Source organism: Microcaecilia unicolor, chromosome 1 (genome assembly GCF_901765095.1).
Source record: "Microcaecilia unicolor chromosome 1, aMicUni1.1, whole genome shotgun sequence".
Taxonomy (NCBI): domain Eukaryota; kingdom Metazoa; phylum Chordata; class Amphibia; order Gymnophiona; family Siphonopidae; genus Microcaecilia; species Microcaecilia unicolor.
Window position 1 is genome coordinate 194086933 of NC_044031.1, and position 18775 is coordinate 194105707.

At 49.0% G+C, this 18775-nt stretch overlaps 1 protein-coding gene across 1 annotated transcript in view; it reads right to left on the reverse strand.

The window, feature by feature from the left end:
* CLASP2 (cytoplasmic linker associated protein 2) overlaps positions 1-18775 on the reverse strand; it is a 977269-nt gene that overhangs the window by 846459 nt on the left and 112035 nt on the right. The window contains 2 exon segments of the mRNA XM_030203481.1: positions 6321-6418; positions 18144-18219. Coding sequence (XP_030059341.1) covers positions 6321-6418; positions 18144-18219 — 174 coding nt within the window.

The window sequence follows — 18775 nt, forward strand, 5'->3', positions numbered from 1 at the left end:
GATATATGTATTAGAATAATAATCTCCTAAAATTCAGTCATGCTTCCTGAATGATTGTGGTCTAAGAAAGTTGATTCTATTTCCCTTTATGATATTTCATTCTATTTGTCTTTTGTTTCTACTGTGTTTCTGAATAACAAGAGTATGTCTTGTAAAAATTTTTGTAAAATTATAAAGAAAAAGAAAAAAAGAAAGGGAATTAACAGGTATGACTAAATTTCACCTTCCAGGATATATGCAAACGGACTCACTGGGTAGGGGAAGACAGGGCCCCCTGAATGACAACTCTGCCAAAGTCTGAACAGGCTCTGCCCAGCACATCCAGTCCGTAATGGATGATTACCTAACTTTTAGAAGTCTTCTTCAGTCTGGCATTTCTGAATACAAAGAACTCTATTTGAATTTTACCTACAACCTTTTCTTTAATCTCATTTCCCATCTAGTCCTGCCTAATTATGCTCTCACCTATCCATCTTTAACTATTTGTTTGTCCTTGAGATAGTCTAAATCCCTGGTTACTTACTGCACTTGCTTATTGAAGTTATTGTAATTCATGCTATATTCTGTATATTTTGTTTTATTCACTTTTTGTTTGTTTGTAAGCACATTGAACTTGAGTGTATTTCGGGATAATGTGGGGTATAAATGTCATGAATAAAATAAATAAGGGAAAATTAGGTTCTTACCTTGGTAATTTTCTTTCCTTCAGTCACAGCAGATGAATCCATTAACTGATGGGTTGTATCTCCCTACCAGCAGGTGAAGATAGAGAACACTGAAAAACCACAGTGACCCTTGGACGGCTAGCCCCAACTGCCTTCAGTATTTGAGATTTCCAAAGCAGAGTGAACCATAAAGGTAAAATAACAAACTTTCCTCACAGCGAACAAACGCCCCAGAACAGGAGCAATAACCATACAAAAGAAGGACGATCTCAACCTCCTGTAGTAGAACTGAATATAGAAATTCTGAGAACTGGTTTCCAACTTCTCCCAATGAGAAAGATCTGAACAAAAAACAACATCAGACAGGGAGGGATCATGGATTCATCTGCTGTGACTAAAGGAAAGAAAATTACCAAGGTAAGAACCTAATTTTCTCTTCATTGTCCTCAGCAGCAGATGAATCCATTAACTGATGGGATGTACAAAAGCAATCCCTACTTAGGATGGGAACAGGCCACACCGCGAGCAAGCACTTGTGCTCCAAAAATTGCGTCCTGCTTCGCTGCAACATCCAGCCTGTAATGCCGGACAAAAGAGAGCTGAGAAGCCCAAGTAGCCGCAATACAGATCTCTTGAAGAGAGAGTGCACCCGTTTCAGCCCACGAGGAGGAAATCGCTCTCGTGGAATGCGCCTTAAATGCTTCAGGCGGAGACCGGCATGAAAGCAGATACGCAGAAAAAAATGACTTCCTTGAGTGAACGGGCTATAGTGGCCTTAGATGCCAGACACCCGCGTCGAAGACCTGTCAGCAATACCAAAAGGTGATCAAAAGTCCTGAAGTCATTTGACATCTGTAGATACTGCAACAGCGCCCTGCGGACATCCAAAAGATGTAACTGCCCAAAGGAGTCCGGGAACTCTTCCCTAGAAAAGGAAGGAAGAAAAATGGGCTGGTTCAGCTGAAACCACTTTAGGCAGGAAGGAAGGCACTGTACATACCGTTAACTCCGGACTCCAAGAATTGTAGAAAAGGGTCCTGACAGGACAGCACCTGAAGCTCAGACACGCATCTAGCCGATGTCATGGGCACCAAAAAGACTGTCTTGAGAGTCACATCCTTCTCCGAAGCTCGATTAAGCGGCTCGAACGGCGAACACTGAACAGTCTTCAACACCAGCCCCAGGTTCCAGGCCGGACAAGGTGACTGGACTGGAGGACGGAGTCTAAGCACTCCTCTGAGAAATCTGGCAATGTCTGGATGAGCAGCAAGGGACAAGCCAGAGACTTTCCCTCGATAGCATGCCAGTGCTGCCACTTGAACCCGCAGGGAATTGTAAGCCATCCTGGAAAAAGTCCAGCACCGGCGAGACAGAAGCCCGCGTGAGAGTGATCGCCTTTGAAACACACCACACCTCAAACTTGCGCCAGATCAGAGCATAAGCTGCGGAGGTGGACCGCTTGCGGGCCTGCAAGAGAGTGGAAATGACCTTGTTAGAATAGCCCTAGTCTCTCAATTGCGCCCTCTCAAGAGCCAGGCCATAAGACCAAGTCAGCAGGGATCCTCCATAGACACCGGACCCTGAACCAACAGGTGCGGCACCAGGGGCAAATGAAATGGCGCCTCCACCATTATCCGACGGAGATCCGCATACCACGGACGCCTTCGTCAGTCCGGAGCGATAAGAATCACCAATCCCCGGTGTAGTCGCATCCGAAGTAGGACTTGCCCTATCAAGGGCAAAGGAGGGAACACATACAGGAGGCCCGCGGGCCAGGGTTGAGCCAGAGCATCCAACCCTGCCGAGTGAGGATCTCTCCTTCTACTGAAAAAGCGAGGCACTTTGGCGTTTGCACTTGGCGCCATTAGATCCATTCCGGGTGTCCCCCATTTGGCACAAATCTGAAGAAAAACTTCTTCTGCCAGTTCCATTCCGCCGGGTCGATTTGATGCCTGCTGAGAAAATCGGCTTGCACATTGCTCTGACCTGCTATGTGAGCTGCTGACAGAAGCTGCAGGTGGAGCTCGGCACAGTGGCAAATCTGAGCGGCCTCCACAGCCAGGGCCCTGCACTGAGTGCCGCCCTGACGATTTATGTAGGCCACCGCTGTCATGTTGTCTGACAGGACCTGGACAGCAAGCCCCTTCAGAGTCTTTTGAAAGGCCATAAGAGCTTGGAATATCGCTCTCAATTCCAAGCGACTGATGGACCACCCCGCTTCCACGGTTGTCCACTGACCCTGAGCATAGCTTCCCTGGCAATGCGCTCCCCCAGCCCAAAAGGCTGGCATCTGTTATCAGGCACCAAGAAGGAAGCGCAAGCGGCATTCCTTGGCGTAGCATCCTATCGGAGAGCCACCACTCCATACTGAGCCAAGCCGCAGGGAGCCACGTTAGTCTGCGTTGATATTCCTGGGAAATCGGAGACCATTGTTGAAGCAGGGCAATCTGCAGAGGAGTCATATGTGCTCTCGCCCAAGGAACCACCTCCAAGGTGGCCATCATCGACCCCAACAGCCGTACAAAGTCCCAAGCTCGCGGGCAAGGCATCTGCAGGAGCAGACGGGCCTGATTCTGAAGCTTGCACCGGGCTGACTCCATCCGCGGGGCAACCTCAGAGAGGGACCCCGCACCATCCGCGGGCTGTTCCACCACCTGTTGTAACCAGGAAAGACATGCCTGGGCTGCATAGGAACTGCAAATGGACACCCTTAAGGCAAGGCCCGATATTTCAAAGGACCGCTTCAGCACGGATTCCAGCCGCCAGCCCTGCATGCCTTTCAAAGCGACCCCTCCCTCTATTTGGAGAGTGGTCTTTTTAGTCACCACCGAGACCAACACATCCACTTTAGGCATCCCCAAAGGGGCAAGTGCTCCTCACTCAGACGGTAGCCCTTGCCACTTTCAAAGGCCCATCGGGGTCAGACCATTGAGCTGAAATAAGCTCTTGGATGGAGTCATGCACCAGAAAGGTCCGAGTAGGCTTCTTAGTACTCGCCTTCCTAAGATTAACAGAGGAGGCCTCGCCTTCAGTAGGATCATCAATCGAGAGGGCCTGCAAGGTGTCAGTAATGAGAGCTGGCAGAGCTCGTCGCGGTGGAAAATCCGAACCGCATTGGGATCATCCGAATCCAGTGGCAAACAGGCACCCTCTTTTGGATCATCTGTCCCTGAGGGCCTGCCAGATCCCTCAGACTCCCCACAGCCCGACCACGGGGGGGGGGGGAGGAGTGGGGGGGGGGGGGATATGCACCACTTTCCGACGGGGAATTTACCCGTCTATGTTTAGCGTGTTTCCAACGCTCGGGGGAGGAAATAACATCTGAAGCCATCCCCGGGGCATCAACACCCGGAGGGAACCCAGGATGCAACGCAGTGTCAGACACCTGCGGCAGAGCTCATTTCAGCATGAAGGCTTTATGCATTAAAAGCACAAACTCAGGGGAGAAAAACTCACCCTGACCCGCCACCTCCGAATTAGGAGAAACAGATGTCGGAGCTCCTCTGGCAGTCTCGAAACAAGGCATCCCCTACACTCAGACTCTTCCGCCACCGCGAGGGTCGAGACATGCAGCGCTTCCAAAATGGCGCCTGCTGCCAGCTCCATCGAGCGGGATCATCGAGCGGCATGCTCGTACTAGCGCGAGCGTCTAAGGAGCACGTTTTGCACAGCCCCGCTGCTGATCTGCGCTTACCACAACGGGAGCAGCGCTTAACTCCTTCAGCAGCCATCGCCCGACTGGACGGAAATATAGCAATAAAATTGCGGCTTCACGCCAAAACTTACCCAGTTCTGAACTGCATCCGTGGGACCTCCTCGGAGGAGCTGGGCACCACTCTCCCCTCAGAAGACCGAGTCAACGAGCTCCAGTCAAGCTGCACTGAACCAGAATCTCTGGAAAAAGCCTCAGCAATAGCCACGCTGTACAAGCGCACACTATTTTTTTTTTACGCTGTGAGGAAAGTTGGAGGCAGGCAGCAAGAGGGACTCCGGGAGGAGGGGGGAATGGGTAAGGCAGGGAAAGGGCGAACCTATATGCCTTTAAAGTGGGCACCACCAGCCACAACACCCCTGCTCAACTGGCAAAGCACAGGAGCCACCCCAGGCAGTCTGAAATCTAGGAGCTGATCAAGCTACGTCCACACCTGCTTGGAGATAGAGAAATACTGAAGGCAGTTGGGGCTAGCCGTCCAAGGGTCATTGTGGTTTTTCAGTGTTCTCTATCTCCACCTGCTGGTAGGCGGATACAACCCATCAGTTTAATGGATTCATCAGCTGCTGATGACAAGGAAATAAATGTTTCAGAAAAGAATGGAGTGACTACCTAGTCACCACTCAGCAGATACCCTCCAGAGAGGCTGCCTAAACCTAGCTAGGTCTCACAGAAACAGACTGCTATCAAGCTGCTATCATTAACAGCATTATCACATCCAAATGCATCAAAGGTGCTGAAATATGGAAGAAAACTTCAGAATACATTTCCATCATTAAAGTTGGAAAAGCATTCTAAGTGGAAGGAATAAGCGAGAATCCACTGATACCAAAAGGGAAGGAAGCAACAGAGTTTGTAACAGAGGAGAGAAAAACTCTCCAAAATCGACTATCTCAAAGGTCAACTGCTTTAAGCAATCACGCTGATGCAGAGTGCAATTGACCTTTGAGATTGACAGCTTTGGAATTGTTAACCATTCATTACGTGTCCAGTATATTTGGATTTACCAGTGTACTACAGTTGCTATATATACCATAATTCTGGATGATGTCAGGCCCGTGTCAAGTCTTCTTTGAAGCTAATAAAGTCAATTCTGCATGATCTGCTTATCTCAACTGTTTTGTGGCTTGTGTCTACTTAATTACTAGCAGATAGTTCCAGTAGTGTCCAAACATGTTGATGGATAACTGGGACAGAAAAAAGTTTATGTGGTGGGAGAAGGATGGAAGAAAAAGCCAACAGCAGTACAACAAACAAGTAAGACCTCATATTCAAATGCACTGTCTAAATAAATTGGAGAGGACAAAACATTGCAGTAACTTAACATTCCTCATCTTCAGCATCACACTGCAGAATTGTGCAAAAAAAGAGAAGATTCACTTAACGGGTTACAAATTTATTTTAACAGGCTCAATGTACAAGAAAAGCAAATCAAAAAACTTTTCACATCATATTTATTTTGTTCTCTCTGACGAACATCAACTATAAGATCCAAGTCATGCATTAAGAATAGACCCCTTTGTGGCTGATAAGATACCAACAGCCTATATTATCATACTATGGGCTCCGTTTACTAAGGTGCGCTAGCGTTTTTAGCGCGTGCACAAAATTAGAGCGCTGTGTAGGCGCTCATGGGAATACTGTGGGTGCCTACACAGCATGCGCTAAAAGCACTAACGCCCTTCTAGTGCAGCTTAGTAAACGGGGGGGCCTACGTATTTTTACATCACTACCGAGTTAAAGAGTAACCTAGTGGTAGTACAGGTGGCTTTGAATCCACAAAGCCAGGGATCAAATTCTGCTTCTTCCACTCACTCATTCTCCTTAAGACCTTGGGCAATTTACTACACCCTCCACTGCATTAATTCCAAACACAGGGCCTCATTAATGTAGTTTAATAATGAAATATCTGACATGCAAAGATTTAAAAAAAAAAAACTGACCTTGCTGATGTAAGTCCCCTTTTGTTAAGGTCAGCTCTCACTCTCTCTCCTACATGTCTATATACTTCCACAATTGTCAATACAGCAGCATCTCTCACCTATGAAGAAATATGGGAAGACTGATTTGGTAGAGGTCACAGCTGTGCAATGAGCTCTTTTCAGATCGCAGTTTTTGAAAATCTAAGCACATGAACATTTAACAAAAAATAAATGTATGCAATTTAATTGTCATATATTAAAAGAAATTAAGATATCTATACTAAATTAAAAAATGCACAGAAAAATCTAGATGGTCCTTTTCTGGAAGATAACAGATATGGTGTTATTGGTCCTCTCAGGAAAACTTAAAAATTAAATTTAAACACAAAGGAGCTAGATGTTTTGCTCGATGTTACATACTGCCTAAAAGAGTGAAACTTTTGTTTTAGTTCAAGCTAGGCTGAGAGAAGGCACAAGGTTGCCAATATGCTCTTCTGCAGGTTGGCTATAGCGGAAAGCTGTATCTGTAGAAACCGCCATAGCAGAGATGCTGATGCAGGCCACTGTCACTATACTAGGTGCAATTTGATGAAGTCGACCTTGGAGCTGAAAAAAATATCCACAGTTCACCTTTATTAATTATACCACAAATAATGAAACTACGCAGTTTACAAAATATTAGTTGGTCAAGGGGTACAGAAAAAAGTTTAACACAATAAAGGACTTAGGTTATAACCAGCATTATAAGGGGAGAAGAAAAGATGGATAAACTACTTATAAGATAAAAAAAAGGAGGGGAGGATGTGCTTACAAGATGTGACAGTTACAATAATGCCACAGCGGGCAGGCATGGGCAAAACAGGTTATGCAAATCAAAATCTAATATTCAATTAATGCTGCGGGAACTGTTCTAGTAAAATAAAAGATTTGAGAAGCACTTTAAATTTCTTAAACAAATCTCAGAACAGTGATCTAAAGAGAAAGAGTTCTACAGAGCTGGTGCCACAAGGTTGAAAGATGAGGATCATACAGAGTGTGTGTCAATCTGTAAAAAAGAAGGGACAACTAAAATGTGCTGATGAGTGGAATGTACGACAATGAGCATACGAAAATAGAAAACATAAAGGATGGAATGCCAATATACAAGAATTTTAAACATAATCCGATAAGAAACTGTCAGTCAATGTTCTCTGATAAGGAATATGGATGTACTGTCTAATCTATGGTGCCAAGAAACACATTTATATGTATTTTGAACCACCTGTAATCTGTAGCGTTAGAACTGAAGAAGCCTCTGAAGAAAGGAGTTACAATAATCAAGACATGGCATTATAAGAGAAAGAACCAATAATCAGAGGGAATTAATGTCAAAAATAAATGGCAGCACAAGTCTGTCTCAGTATATAAAAAAGATTTTTGTACTATAGTTCAAATGTGGGCAGAGAAGGTATGTCAGTTATCCAAGATGATCCCCAAAATCTTAAGTGTTTCTTTCAGTGTGATATGAACATTATGTATAGTGAGCAAGGATAGCAGTGTGAGAACGGAACTACTATCATCTTAAAAGTATTCAGTTTCAAGTGGTTACAAGAAAGCCAAACAGGTATCTGATGCAATTTATGAGAAATTTCATATATGATATGAGTTGAGAATAAATGAAGTGTGAAAAGTAGATGAATGTCATCAGCGTAGATGTAGATCCATTTGTTCATAGCAGAATTAAGTACAAGAAATAACAAGTTAGGACCGGTCCATATCTTTCAATTAATATAGTGCTCTGACCACATGTCCAGTATATTTGGATTTACCAGGAAGCCTTAGTTTAGGCTTTTAACTTTAGTCATTTTAAAGACATCTCAAACAATACAAACAGAAAGAAAGGTAGGCCCATACTTGTGAATACCTAGTTAAAATTCAGTGCTAGAGAGAGAAATCTTTACAGAAACCCTTCATAAGAGTTTTCCCTTTATGCACCAAGATAAGCACTATTTTCACACAGACATATATATATATATATATATATATATATATATATATATATATATATCTATATCTATCTACTATAATAAAACTCACCCTCAACGTTCTGAGGACACTGACGTCAGTGAAGCCAAGCCCTGACTTCCTTCAAAAAGGTTCGAAGGTTCGTGGTGGTGAAGCCACCAAAATCGCTCTGGGCCCCGCCCTCGAGGGCGGAGCAATGGCAGGACAATGAAGGGGTTGGCAGGGAGGGAGGCGGGGGGTGGGAAATCGCTCCGGGCCCCGCCCTCTTTTCCTACTGTTACAATAAGACCCGCCTCCTCAGCAACCAGACAATCTAAAAGCCCGTCGTTGTTGAGGGCGTGCTGTTTCATAGAAGGACACTTGAACAGTCGTAGCAAAATGCTAAGATAGGACCCACCTACTAACAGGAATCAGCCAATCAATAAGCTCTGTCCTCCTTCAGGGCGAGCCAGTTTCTTTCAATAACAACAGGACGGGTTCAGCTAAGCTACTAGAAGAGAGCATGGTGCAGGTTGAATGACGGGGAGGAGCAGTCAGAGGACTCCTGAAACTAATCAAAACGGCAAAAAAAAAAAGAAAAGTCGACCACATCTCTGCAGGGACTTTGGCTAACTGGTGAGGAGAATTCCATTGTTTCCCGTTTTTTTCTCTGTACCTATACATAAACTTTGATCACTTGTGATGCTAATGGCAAAAGAAGGCTGAGAGACAGTTTTGGTCCTGACACACAGTCAGCTGCAGATCTTCTCTTCTTCACACATCCTCTACCCCTAATCGTTTCTTTTTCTGTGCTGCTGGCTGTCAATGGGAGCACTACACCCACATTCTACAGCCACTTCTGTTCTCTTACTATGCTAAACAGGACTGAGTCACAAACCTTTAACAAACAACTGGATCCTCAGAACAAAGAATTGCCTGAGCTGAAGATCGGAGCACAAGAAAGGTTCTTCTACTCACAACAGACACAGATGGGCCAGCAGAACTGTTTTCTGAACTTCTCCTACCCGGGACAGACGATGCCATGTTTTGCAGTATCAAGTTCAAGGAGGTTTTTAAGTCCAGCCTCGAGAAACTGCACATATAGCCCTGTAGAAACTCGGAGGGAGGGAGGGGCCCCTGGCACACACTCTGATTCTCACACACACACTCTCTCTCTCACGGACACACTCACACCCAGTCTCTCTCTGTCACAGACAAACACTCGCACATTCACTCTCTCTCACACAGTCAATCTCACACACACTCTCTCAAACATACACACTACGAGGAAAACCTTGCTAGTGCCCGTTTCATTTCTAACAGAAACAGGCCTTTTTTTACTAGTATATATATATATATATATATATAATAAAAAGCACCCTCAACGTTCTGAAGCTGACTCCGTGGCTTCAGTGAAGGGTTTGTAACATCCGAAGCTCAGGCTCCATCTCTGTCTGCTCCGCCCTTGCGTCAAAACGTGATGACGTCGAGGGCGGGTATTGAGTTATACCGGAATTAAAGAATCGCGCTCGCGCCACTCGCATGCACACACGCATGCGCCTTCAACTAGACTCGCATGCAAACACCAAGCGCGCCTGTGTCTCGCTGCACAAAAAACCCACCAAGCCACTCCCGTGCCCACAACAAGCGACCATCTCTGTGTGCTCCACCCTCGCGTCAAAACGTTATGACGTCGAGGGTGGGTAATGAGTTATACCGGCATTAAAGAATCGCACTTGCCCAACTCGCATGCACACAGGCGCGCGCCTTCAACTCCACTCATGTGACAACACCAAGCACGCCTGTGTCTCGCTGCAAACCAAAGCGCCAATCGAGTCCCGTGCCCACAAGCGCGCCTGCGCACCGGCTACGATCAATGTGTCAATCCGCTCACACACAGCACCAGCTGTCATTTTACCACAGTGCTGCTGCAAAACAGACGGGATTATTTCAAAACACGAAAAGTTGAACCTGGTGAGTGCCCAGACTCTCCCACACAGACGCTGCTACACTCTTCCCACCCCACCCCCACAATCATACACAAACTCTGATAACCTCCCCACACCCCCCCCACCGACATCATACAAGAAATATCCAAAGGAAATTCTGCATGTTTCTGTATGACACACACACAGATATACATTCCTTCAACCCCTCCCCCCCAACCCTTCCCACAAGCATCATACAAACACTGTGCCATGAAGAATCACACTCACTTAGACACACACACACTACCCCAAACCACCCCCACAACAGCAGACACAAACTCTGCCACGGTGTCTCTCACTTACACCCACACATTCCCCCCCCCCCCCCCCCAAAAAAAAAATACATAGACAAGCTCTACCCTGGAAAATCAGCATCTCTCACTCACACCCACAAACACAACCAAACTCCACCCCACAACCCACACAACAACATACACACACTCTGCCATGGAGAGAAAGCATCTCTCTTTCACACTCACACACACAATCCCACCCCCCTTCATACACAAACTTTAACAAGGACATTCAACATCTATCTATCTCACTCATACCCACAGCCCCCCCCCTCACCCAAAAAAACACATACACTGATGCAGGACAACACTACGCTCCCCCTCCCCCAAGAATGGGTACGCAGATTAGTCATACAAATCAAACAATCCAAAAAAAAAACAAAACAAAAAAAAACCCCTCTTCTCCCCCAACTTCCAAAACGGACCAACAGAAAGGGAAGTAAAGGGGAACAAATGCAATTGTCCTCCCCCCCCCCCCCCCCCCCCCCCGGACAAATCAGACTGAGATTTTTTTTTTTTTTTTTTTTAAAGAGCAGGGGAGGATGCTGCAGCAAAAGAAACTTCAGACTCCTTTTAAAGTGAGGCGAGTGAGAACCACAAACCCCAGTCAGGCAGAGAGGAGGGGTTGATGGGGGAGGAAGGGAGGGACCTGGCACCACCAGGTGTGCACCCAAGTCCCAGGACACCGCACACCCCAGAAGCTCAACTAGACCAATGGGACCAGGACAGGAGCCAATCAATCCAGAGCTGCACAGATATGACCATCCACCTGCTAGAAGGAAAGAATTCTGAAGTAAAGTTGACTGCACATAAAGCGAATGCTACATACCTGTAGAAGGTATTCTCCGAGGACAGCAGGCTGATTGTTCTCACTGATGGGTGACGTCCACGGCAGCCCCTCCAATCGGAAACTTCACTAGCAAAGTCCTTTGCTAGCCCTCGCGCGCCCGCGCGCACCGCGCATGCGCGGCCGTCTTCCCGCCCGAAACCGGCTCGAGCCGGCCAGTCCAGTATGTAGCAAGACAATACACTTCAAGGGAAGACACAACTCCAAAGGGGAGGCGGGCGGGTTTGTGAGAACAATCAGCCTGCTGTCCTCGGAGAATACCTTCTACAGGTATGTAGCATTCGCTTTCTCCGAGGACAAGCAGGCTGCTTGTTCTCACTGATGGGGTATCCCTAGCCCCCAGGCTCACTCAAAACAACAACATTGGTCAATTGGGCCTCGCAACGGCGAGGACATAACTGAGATTGACCTAAAAAATTTACCAACTAACTGAGAGTGTAGCCTGGAACAGAACAAACAGGGCCCTCGGGGGTGGAGTTGGATCCTAAAGCCCAAACAGGTTCTGAAGAACTGACTGCCCGAACCGACTGTCACGTCGGGTATCCTGCTGCAGGCAGTAATGAGATGTGAATGTGTGGACAGATGACCACGTCGCAGCTTTGCAAATTTCCTCCATGGTGGCTGACTTCAAGTGGGCTACCGACGCTGCCATGGCTCTAACATTATGAGCCGTGACATGACCCTCAAGAGCCAGCCCAGCCTGGGCGTAAGTGAAGGAAATGCAATCTGCTAGCCAATTGGATATGGTGCGTTTCCCTACAGCCACTCCCCTCTTGTTGGGATCAAAAGAAACAAACAATTGGGCGGACTGTCTGTGGGGCTGTGTCCGCTCCAGATAGAAGGCCAATGCTCTCTTGCAGTCCAATGTGTGCAGCTGACGTTCAGCAGGGCAGGAATGAGGACGGGGAAAGAATGTTGGCAAGACAATTGACTGGTTCAGATGGAACTCCGACACAACCTTTGGCAGAAACTTAGGGTGAGTGCGGAGGACTACTCTGTTGTGATGAAATTTGGTGTAAGGGGCCTGGGCTACCAGGGCCTGAAGCTCACTGACTCTACGAGCCGAGGTAACTGCCACCAAGAAAATGACCTTCCAGGTCAAGTACTTCGGATGGCAGGAATTCAGTGGCTCGAAAGGAGGTTTCATCAGCTGGGTGAGAACGACATTGAGATCCCATGACACTGTAGGAGGCTTGACAGGGGGCTTTGACAAAAGCAAACCTCTCATGAAGCGAACAACTAAAGGCTGTCCTGAGATCGGCTTACCTTCCACTTGGTAATGGTATGCACTGATTGCACTAAGGTGAACCCTTACGGAGTTGGTCTTCAGACCAGACTCAGACAAGTGGAGAAGGTATTCAAGCAGGGTCTGTGTAGGACAAGAGCGAGGATCTAGGGCCTTGCTGTCACACCAGACGGCAAACCTCCTCCAATGAAAGAAGTAACTTCTCTTAGTGGAGTCTTTCCTGGAAGCAAGCAAGATGCGGGAGACACCCTCTGGCAGACCCAAAGAGGCAAAGTCTACGCCCTCAACATCCAGGCCGTGAGAGCCAGGGACTGGAGGTTGGGATGCAGAAGAGCCCCTTCGTCCTGCGTGATGAGGGTCGGAAAACACTCCAATCTCCACGGTTCTTCGGAGGATAACTCCAGAAGAAGAGGGAACCAGATCTGACGCGGCCAAAAGGGAGCAATCAGAATCATGGTGCCTCGGTCTTGCTTGAGTTTCAACAAAGTCTTCCCCACCAGAGGAATGGGAGGATAAGCATACAGCAGACCTTCCCCCCAATCCAGGAGGAAGGCATCCGACGCCAGTCTGCCGTGGGCCTGAAGCCTGGAACAGAACTGAGGGACCTTGTGGTTCACTTGAGATGCGAAGAGATCCACCAGGGGGGTGCCCCACGCCTGGAAGATCTGTCGCACCACACGGGAATTGAGCGACCACTCGTGAGGTTGCATAATCCTGCTCAACCTGTCGGCCAGACTGTTGTTTACGCCTGCCAGATATGTGGCTTGGAGCACCATGCCTTGACGGCGAGCCCAGAGCCACATGCTGACGGCTTCCTGACACAGGGGGCGAGATCCGGTGCCCCCCTGCTTGTTGACATAGTACATGGCAACCTGATTGTCTGTCTGAATTTGGATAATTTGGTGGGACAGCCGATCTCTGAAAGCCTTCAGAGCGTTCCAGATCGCTCGCAACTCCAGAAGATTGATCTGTAGATCGCTTTCTTGGAGGGACCACCTTCCTTGGGTGTGAAGCCCATCGACATGAGCTCCCCATCCCAGGAGAGACGCATCCGTGGTCAGCACTTTTTGAGGCTGAGGAATTTGGAAGGGACGTCCCAGAGTCAAATTGGAGCAAATCGTCCACCAATACAGGGATTCGAGAAAACTCGTGGACAGGTGGATCACGTCCTCTAGACCCCCGGCGGCCTGATACCACTGGGAGGCTAGGGTCCATTGAGCAGATCTCATGTGAAGGCGGGCCATGGGAGTCACATGAACTGTGGAAGCCATGTGGCCCAGCAATCTCAACATCTGCCGAGCTGTGATCTGCTGGGACGCTCGCACCCGCGAGACGAGGGACAACAAGTTGTTGGCCCTCGCCTCTGGGAGATAGGCGCGAGCCGTCCGAGAATCCAGCAGGGCTCCGATGAATTCGAGTTTCTGCACTGGGAGAAGATGGGACTTTGGGTAATTTATCACAAACCCCAGTAGCTCCAGGAGGCGAATAGTCATCTGCATGGACTGCAGGGCTCCTGCCTCGGATGTGTTCTTCACCAGCCAATCGTCGAGATATGGGAACACGTGCACCCCCAGCCTGCGAAGCGCCGCTGCTACCACAGCTAGGCACTTTGTGAACACCCTGGGCGCAGAGGCGAGCCCAAAGGGTAGCACACAGTACTGGAAGTGGCGTGCGCCCAGCTGAAATCGCAGATACTGTCTGTGAGCTGGCAGTATCGGGATGTGTGTGTAGGCATCCTTCAAGTCCAGAGAGCATAGCCAATCGTTTTGCTGAATCATGGGGAGAAGGGTGCCCAGGGAAAGCATCCTGAACTTTTCTTTTACGAGATATTTGTTCAGGGCCCTTAGGTCTAGGATGGGACGCATCCCCCTGTTTTCTTTTCCACAAGGAAGTACCTGGAATAGAACCCCAGCCCTTCTTGCCCGGATGGCACGGGCTCGACCGCATTGGCGCTGAGAAGGGCGGAGAGTTCCTCTGCAAGTACCTGCTTGTGCTGGAAGCTGTAGGACTGAGCTCCCGGTGGACAATTTGGAGGTTGTGAGGCCAAATTGAGGGTGTATCCTTGTCGGACTATTTGGAGAACCCACTGATCGGAGGTTATGAGAGGCCACCTTTGGTGAAAAGCTTTCAACCTCCCTCCGACAGGCAGGTCGCCCGGCACTGACACTTGGATGTCGGCTATGCTCTGCTGGAGCCAGTCAAAAGCTCGCCCCTTGCTTTTGCTGGGGAGCCGCGGGGCCTTGCTGATTCGCACGCTGCTGACGAGAGCGAGCGCGCTGGGGCTTAGCCTGGGCCGCAGGCTGTCGGGAAGGAGGATTGTACCTACGCTTGCCAGAAGTATAGGGAACAGTCTTCCTTCCCCCGAAAAAATCGTCTACCTGTAGAGGTAGAAGCTGAAGGCTGCCGGCGGGCGAACTTGTCGAATGCGGTGTCCCGCTGGTGGAGAGACTCTACCACCTGCTCGACTTTTTCGCCAAAAATGTTATCCGCACGGCAAGGCGAGTCCGCAATCCGCTGCTGGATTCTATTCTCCAGGTCGGCGGCACGCAGCCATGAGAGCCTGCGCATCACCACACCTTGAGCAGCGGCCCTGGACGCAACATCAAAAGTGTCATAAACTCCTCTGGCCAGGAATTTTCTGCACGCCTTCAGCTGCCTGACCACCTCCTGAAAAGGCTTGGCTTGCTCAGGGGGAAGAGCATCAACCAAGCCCGCCAACTGCCGCACATTATTCCGCATGTGTATGCTCGTGTAGAGCTGGTAAGACTGGATCTTGGACACGAGCATAGAGGAATGGTAGGCCTTCCTCCCAAAGGAGTCTAAGGTTCTAGCGTCCTTGCCCGGGGGCGCCGAAGCATGTTCCCTAGAACTCTTAGCCTTCTTTAGGGCCAAATCCACAACTCCAGAGTCATGAGGCAACTGAGTGCGCATCAGCTCTGGGTCCCCATGGATCCGGTACTGGGACTCGATCTTCTTGGGAATGTGGGGATTAGTTAATGGCTTGGTCCAGTTCGCAAGCAATGTCTTCTTCAGGACATGGTGCAAGGGAACAGTGGACGCTTCCTTAGGTGGAGAAGGATAGTCCAGGAGCTCAAACATTTCAGCCCTGGGCTCGTCCTCCACAACCACCGGGAAGGGGATGGCCGTAGACATCTCCCGGACAAAGGAGGCAAAAGACAGACTCTCGGGAGGAGAAAGCTGTCTCTCAGGAGAGGGAGTGGGATCAGACGGAAGACCCTCAGACTCCTCGTCAGAGAAATATCTGGGATCTTCCTCTTCCTCCCACGAGGCCTCACCCTCGGTGTCAGACACAAGTTCACGGACCTGTGTCTGCAACCTCGCCCTGCTCGACTCCGTGGAACCCCGTCCACGATGGGGGCGTCGAGAGGTAGACTCCCTCGCCCGCATCGGCGAAGCTCCCTCCGCCGACGTAGTCGGGGAGCCTTCCTGGGAGGTGGCCGCGGTCGGTACCGCACGCGGTACCGACGTCGGGGACCTCAACCTGGGCGATGGGCCAGCCGGCGCCACGCTCGACGGTACCGGTGGCGCAAGCACCGCCGGTACCGGAGGGGTAGGGCGCAACAGCTCTCCCAGAATCTCTGGGAGAACGGCCCGGAGGCTCTCGTTTAGAGCGGCTGCAGAGAAAGGCTGAGAGGTCGATGCAGGCGTCGACGTCAGTACCTGTTCCGGGCGTGGAGGCTGTTCCGGGCTGTCCAGAGCGGAGCGCATCGACACCTCCTGAACAGAGGGTGAGCGGTCCTCTCGGTGCCGATGCCTGCTGGGTGCCGAATCCCTCGGCGACCCAGAGCTCTCGGTGCCGACACGGGGAGGAGACCGGTGTCGATGCTTCTTCGATTTCTTCCGAAGCATGTCACCGGAGCTCCCCGGCACCGACGAGGAGGACGTCGAATCCATCCGTCGCTTCCTCGGGGCCGAGACTGAAGAAGGTCGATCTCGGGGGGGCTGTACCGCAGGAGCCCTCAGGGTAGGCGGAGACCCACCCGAGGGCTCACCGCCACCAGCAGGGGAATGGACAGCCCTCACCTGCACTCCACCCGATGCACCACCGTCCGACGACATCAGCAGACGAGGTCCTGGTACCACCGACGTCGATGCAGCTATCCGATGTCTCGGCGCCGATGCAGAGGCCCGATGCCTCGATGCACTCGATGCAGGGGCGGCCGAGGAAGAAGGTCTGGACGCTGACGACGTCGATGCACTCGAAGATCCCGGTGCCGATGCCGACGAAGAGCCCGAGAACAACACGTTCCACTGGGCTAGTCTCGCTACCTGAGTCCGCCTTTGAAGCAGGGAACACAGACTGCAGTTCTGAGGGCGGTGCTCGGCCCCCAGACACTGAAGACACGACGAGTGTCGATCAGTGAGCGAGATAACCCGGGCGCACTGGGTGCACTTCTTGAAGCCGCTGGAAGGCTTCGATGTCATGGGCGGAAAAATCACGCCGGCGAAATCAAAAGCCGAAATGGCGAAATTTGAAGCACCAAATTTAGAGGGAGAAAAAATCTCGACCGAGGCCGAAAAGAGGCCTACCCCGACGACGAAAGAAAACTTACCGGGGCAAAAAAGCTGGAAGTACGGGGAGGATTTACACGAAACCCGGCGGGGGGTTTCCGGAGCACTTCCCGACTAGGACAAAGCTTTCCCGAAGGAAAAAAAAAAACACGTTCAAAACAAATTGGACGCGCGAGGTCGACTTTCCGGGGCTCGACACGGCGAAAACACGACCGTACCGAGTGCGGACAAAAGAAGACTGGCCGGCTCGAGCCGGTTTCGGGCGGGAAGACGGCCGCGCATGCGCGGTGCGCGCGGGCGCGCGAGGGCTAGCAAAGGACTTTGCTAGTGAAGTTTCCGATTGGAGGGGCTGCCGTGGACGTCACCCATCAGTGAGAACAAGCAGCCTGCTTGTCCTCGGAGAACTACATATAGTAAACCTCTGAAGTTCTCTCTATCTCCACCTGCTGGCAGAGGGACATAACCATAAGTCTCTGGATTGATCTGTGGGAAGCTATGGCTATCCACTTGTGAAAATAACAGAGCATGCTTGTCTTCAAAGAAAATGTTTTTTTTTGAAGGACTTTGTCATACTACTCGGAGGATTAATAATGTGAAAAACTTCAATGGTACATAGAAAATAAAAATAGAACAGCAAAATAAGTTTTCTTAGGAAAGCTGTGTTATATGATCATTCAGCCAAGTAGAAGAAAAAACTGAGAAGAGGAAACCATTGCGTGCAGGAAGGGCCAAATATGCTCATAACTTTACACTAAGTCTCTGAGCTCTGGGACAGTTAGCTTCGTGCCTGCTCTATCAGAAGACATTTCCCACTTGTGTGCCTGACTGAATCCTGCTTGTTGGCAGAAATGTTACAGCCTTTGAAGAATAAAAGTCTAGGCACACTACTCCTCTATACTATGATTTCCCAAGTCCATTAACACAGCTATCATCAAATGAAAATAAAGTACCTACCTGACTACTGGAATCGCTAGACAAGATGCATAGATGAGGTATCAGTTTGCTAAGAACTAAATGCTGTGCACCATAGCTGAAAATCAAACAGAAAAACATAATATTCAATTTAAAATTTATATTCCATTCAACATCCATATCAGAGCAGCACAACAATAAAAAATAAAAATAAAAGGACCCACCACAGAATAAAATTACTTCAAATCATTCAAACATTTTGCCTTAGGCAATGTACTTTAAGTTCTAAATATATTTTACAAACTGGCATCTTACTGCTTTGCTATTCAATTTTGCTCTTATTGGCTATGTAGGGAAGAGCAGCTGCAGAATGGAATTAGTATTGTTTATTGTGAAGGGGCCATTTATGGTTATATTTAGTATTTTTATAATCCACCTTGAACAGGCTTGAAAAAGCCTAAAAACTAAGAACATAACTCTTAAATGAATTAAACAAGATCAAAATGACTCAGTCATCTAACCCCACTACAAATCTTTTATGACCAATGCTTTTATTTCTAGAAAGATGTCAGTACTCACATGCACTTCCATCCTTAAGGAGTGAGATTACCACTCAAAGATCCACCCCCACCAATAGCCATGCCCCCAAGAACCAACCACAGAGTATTTGAGAA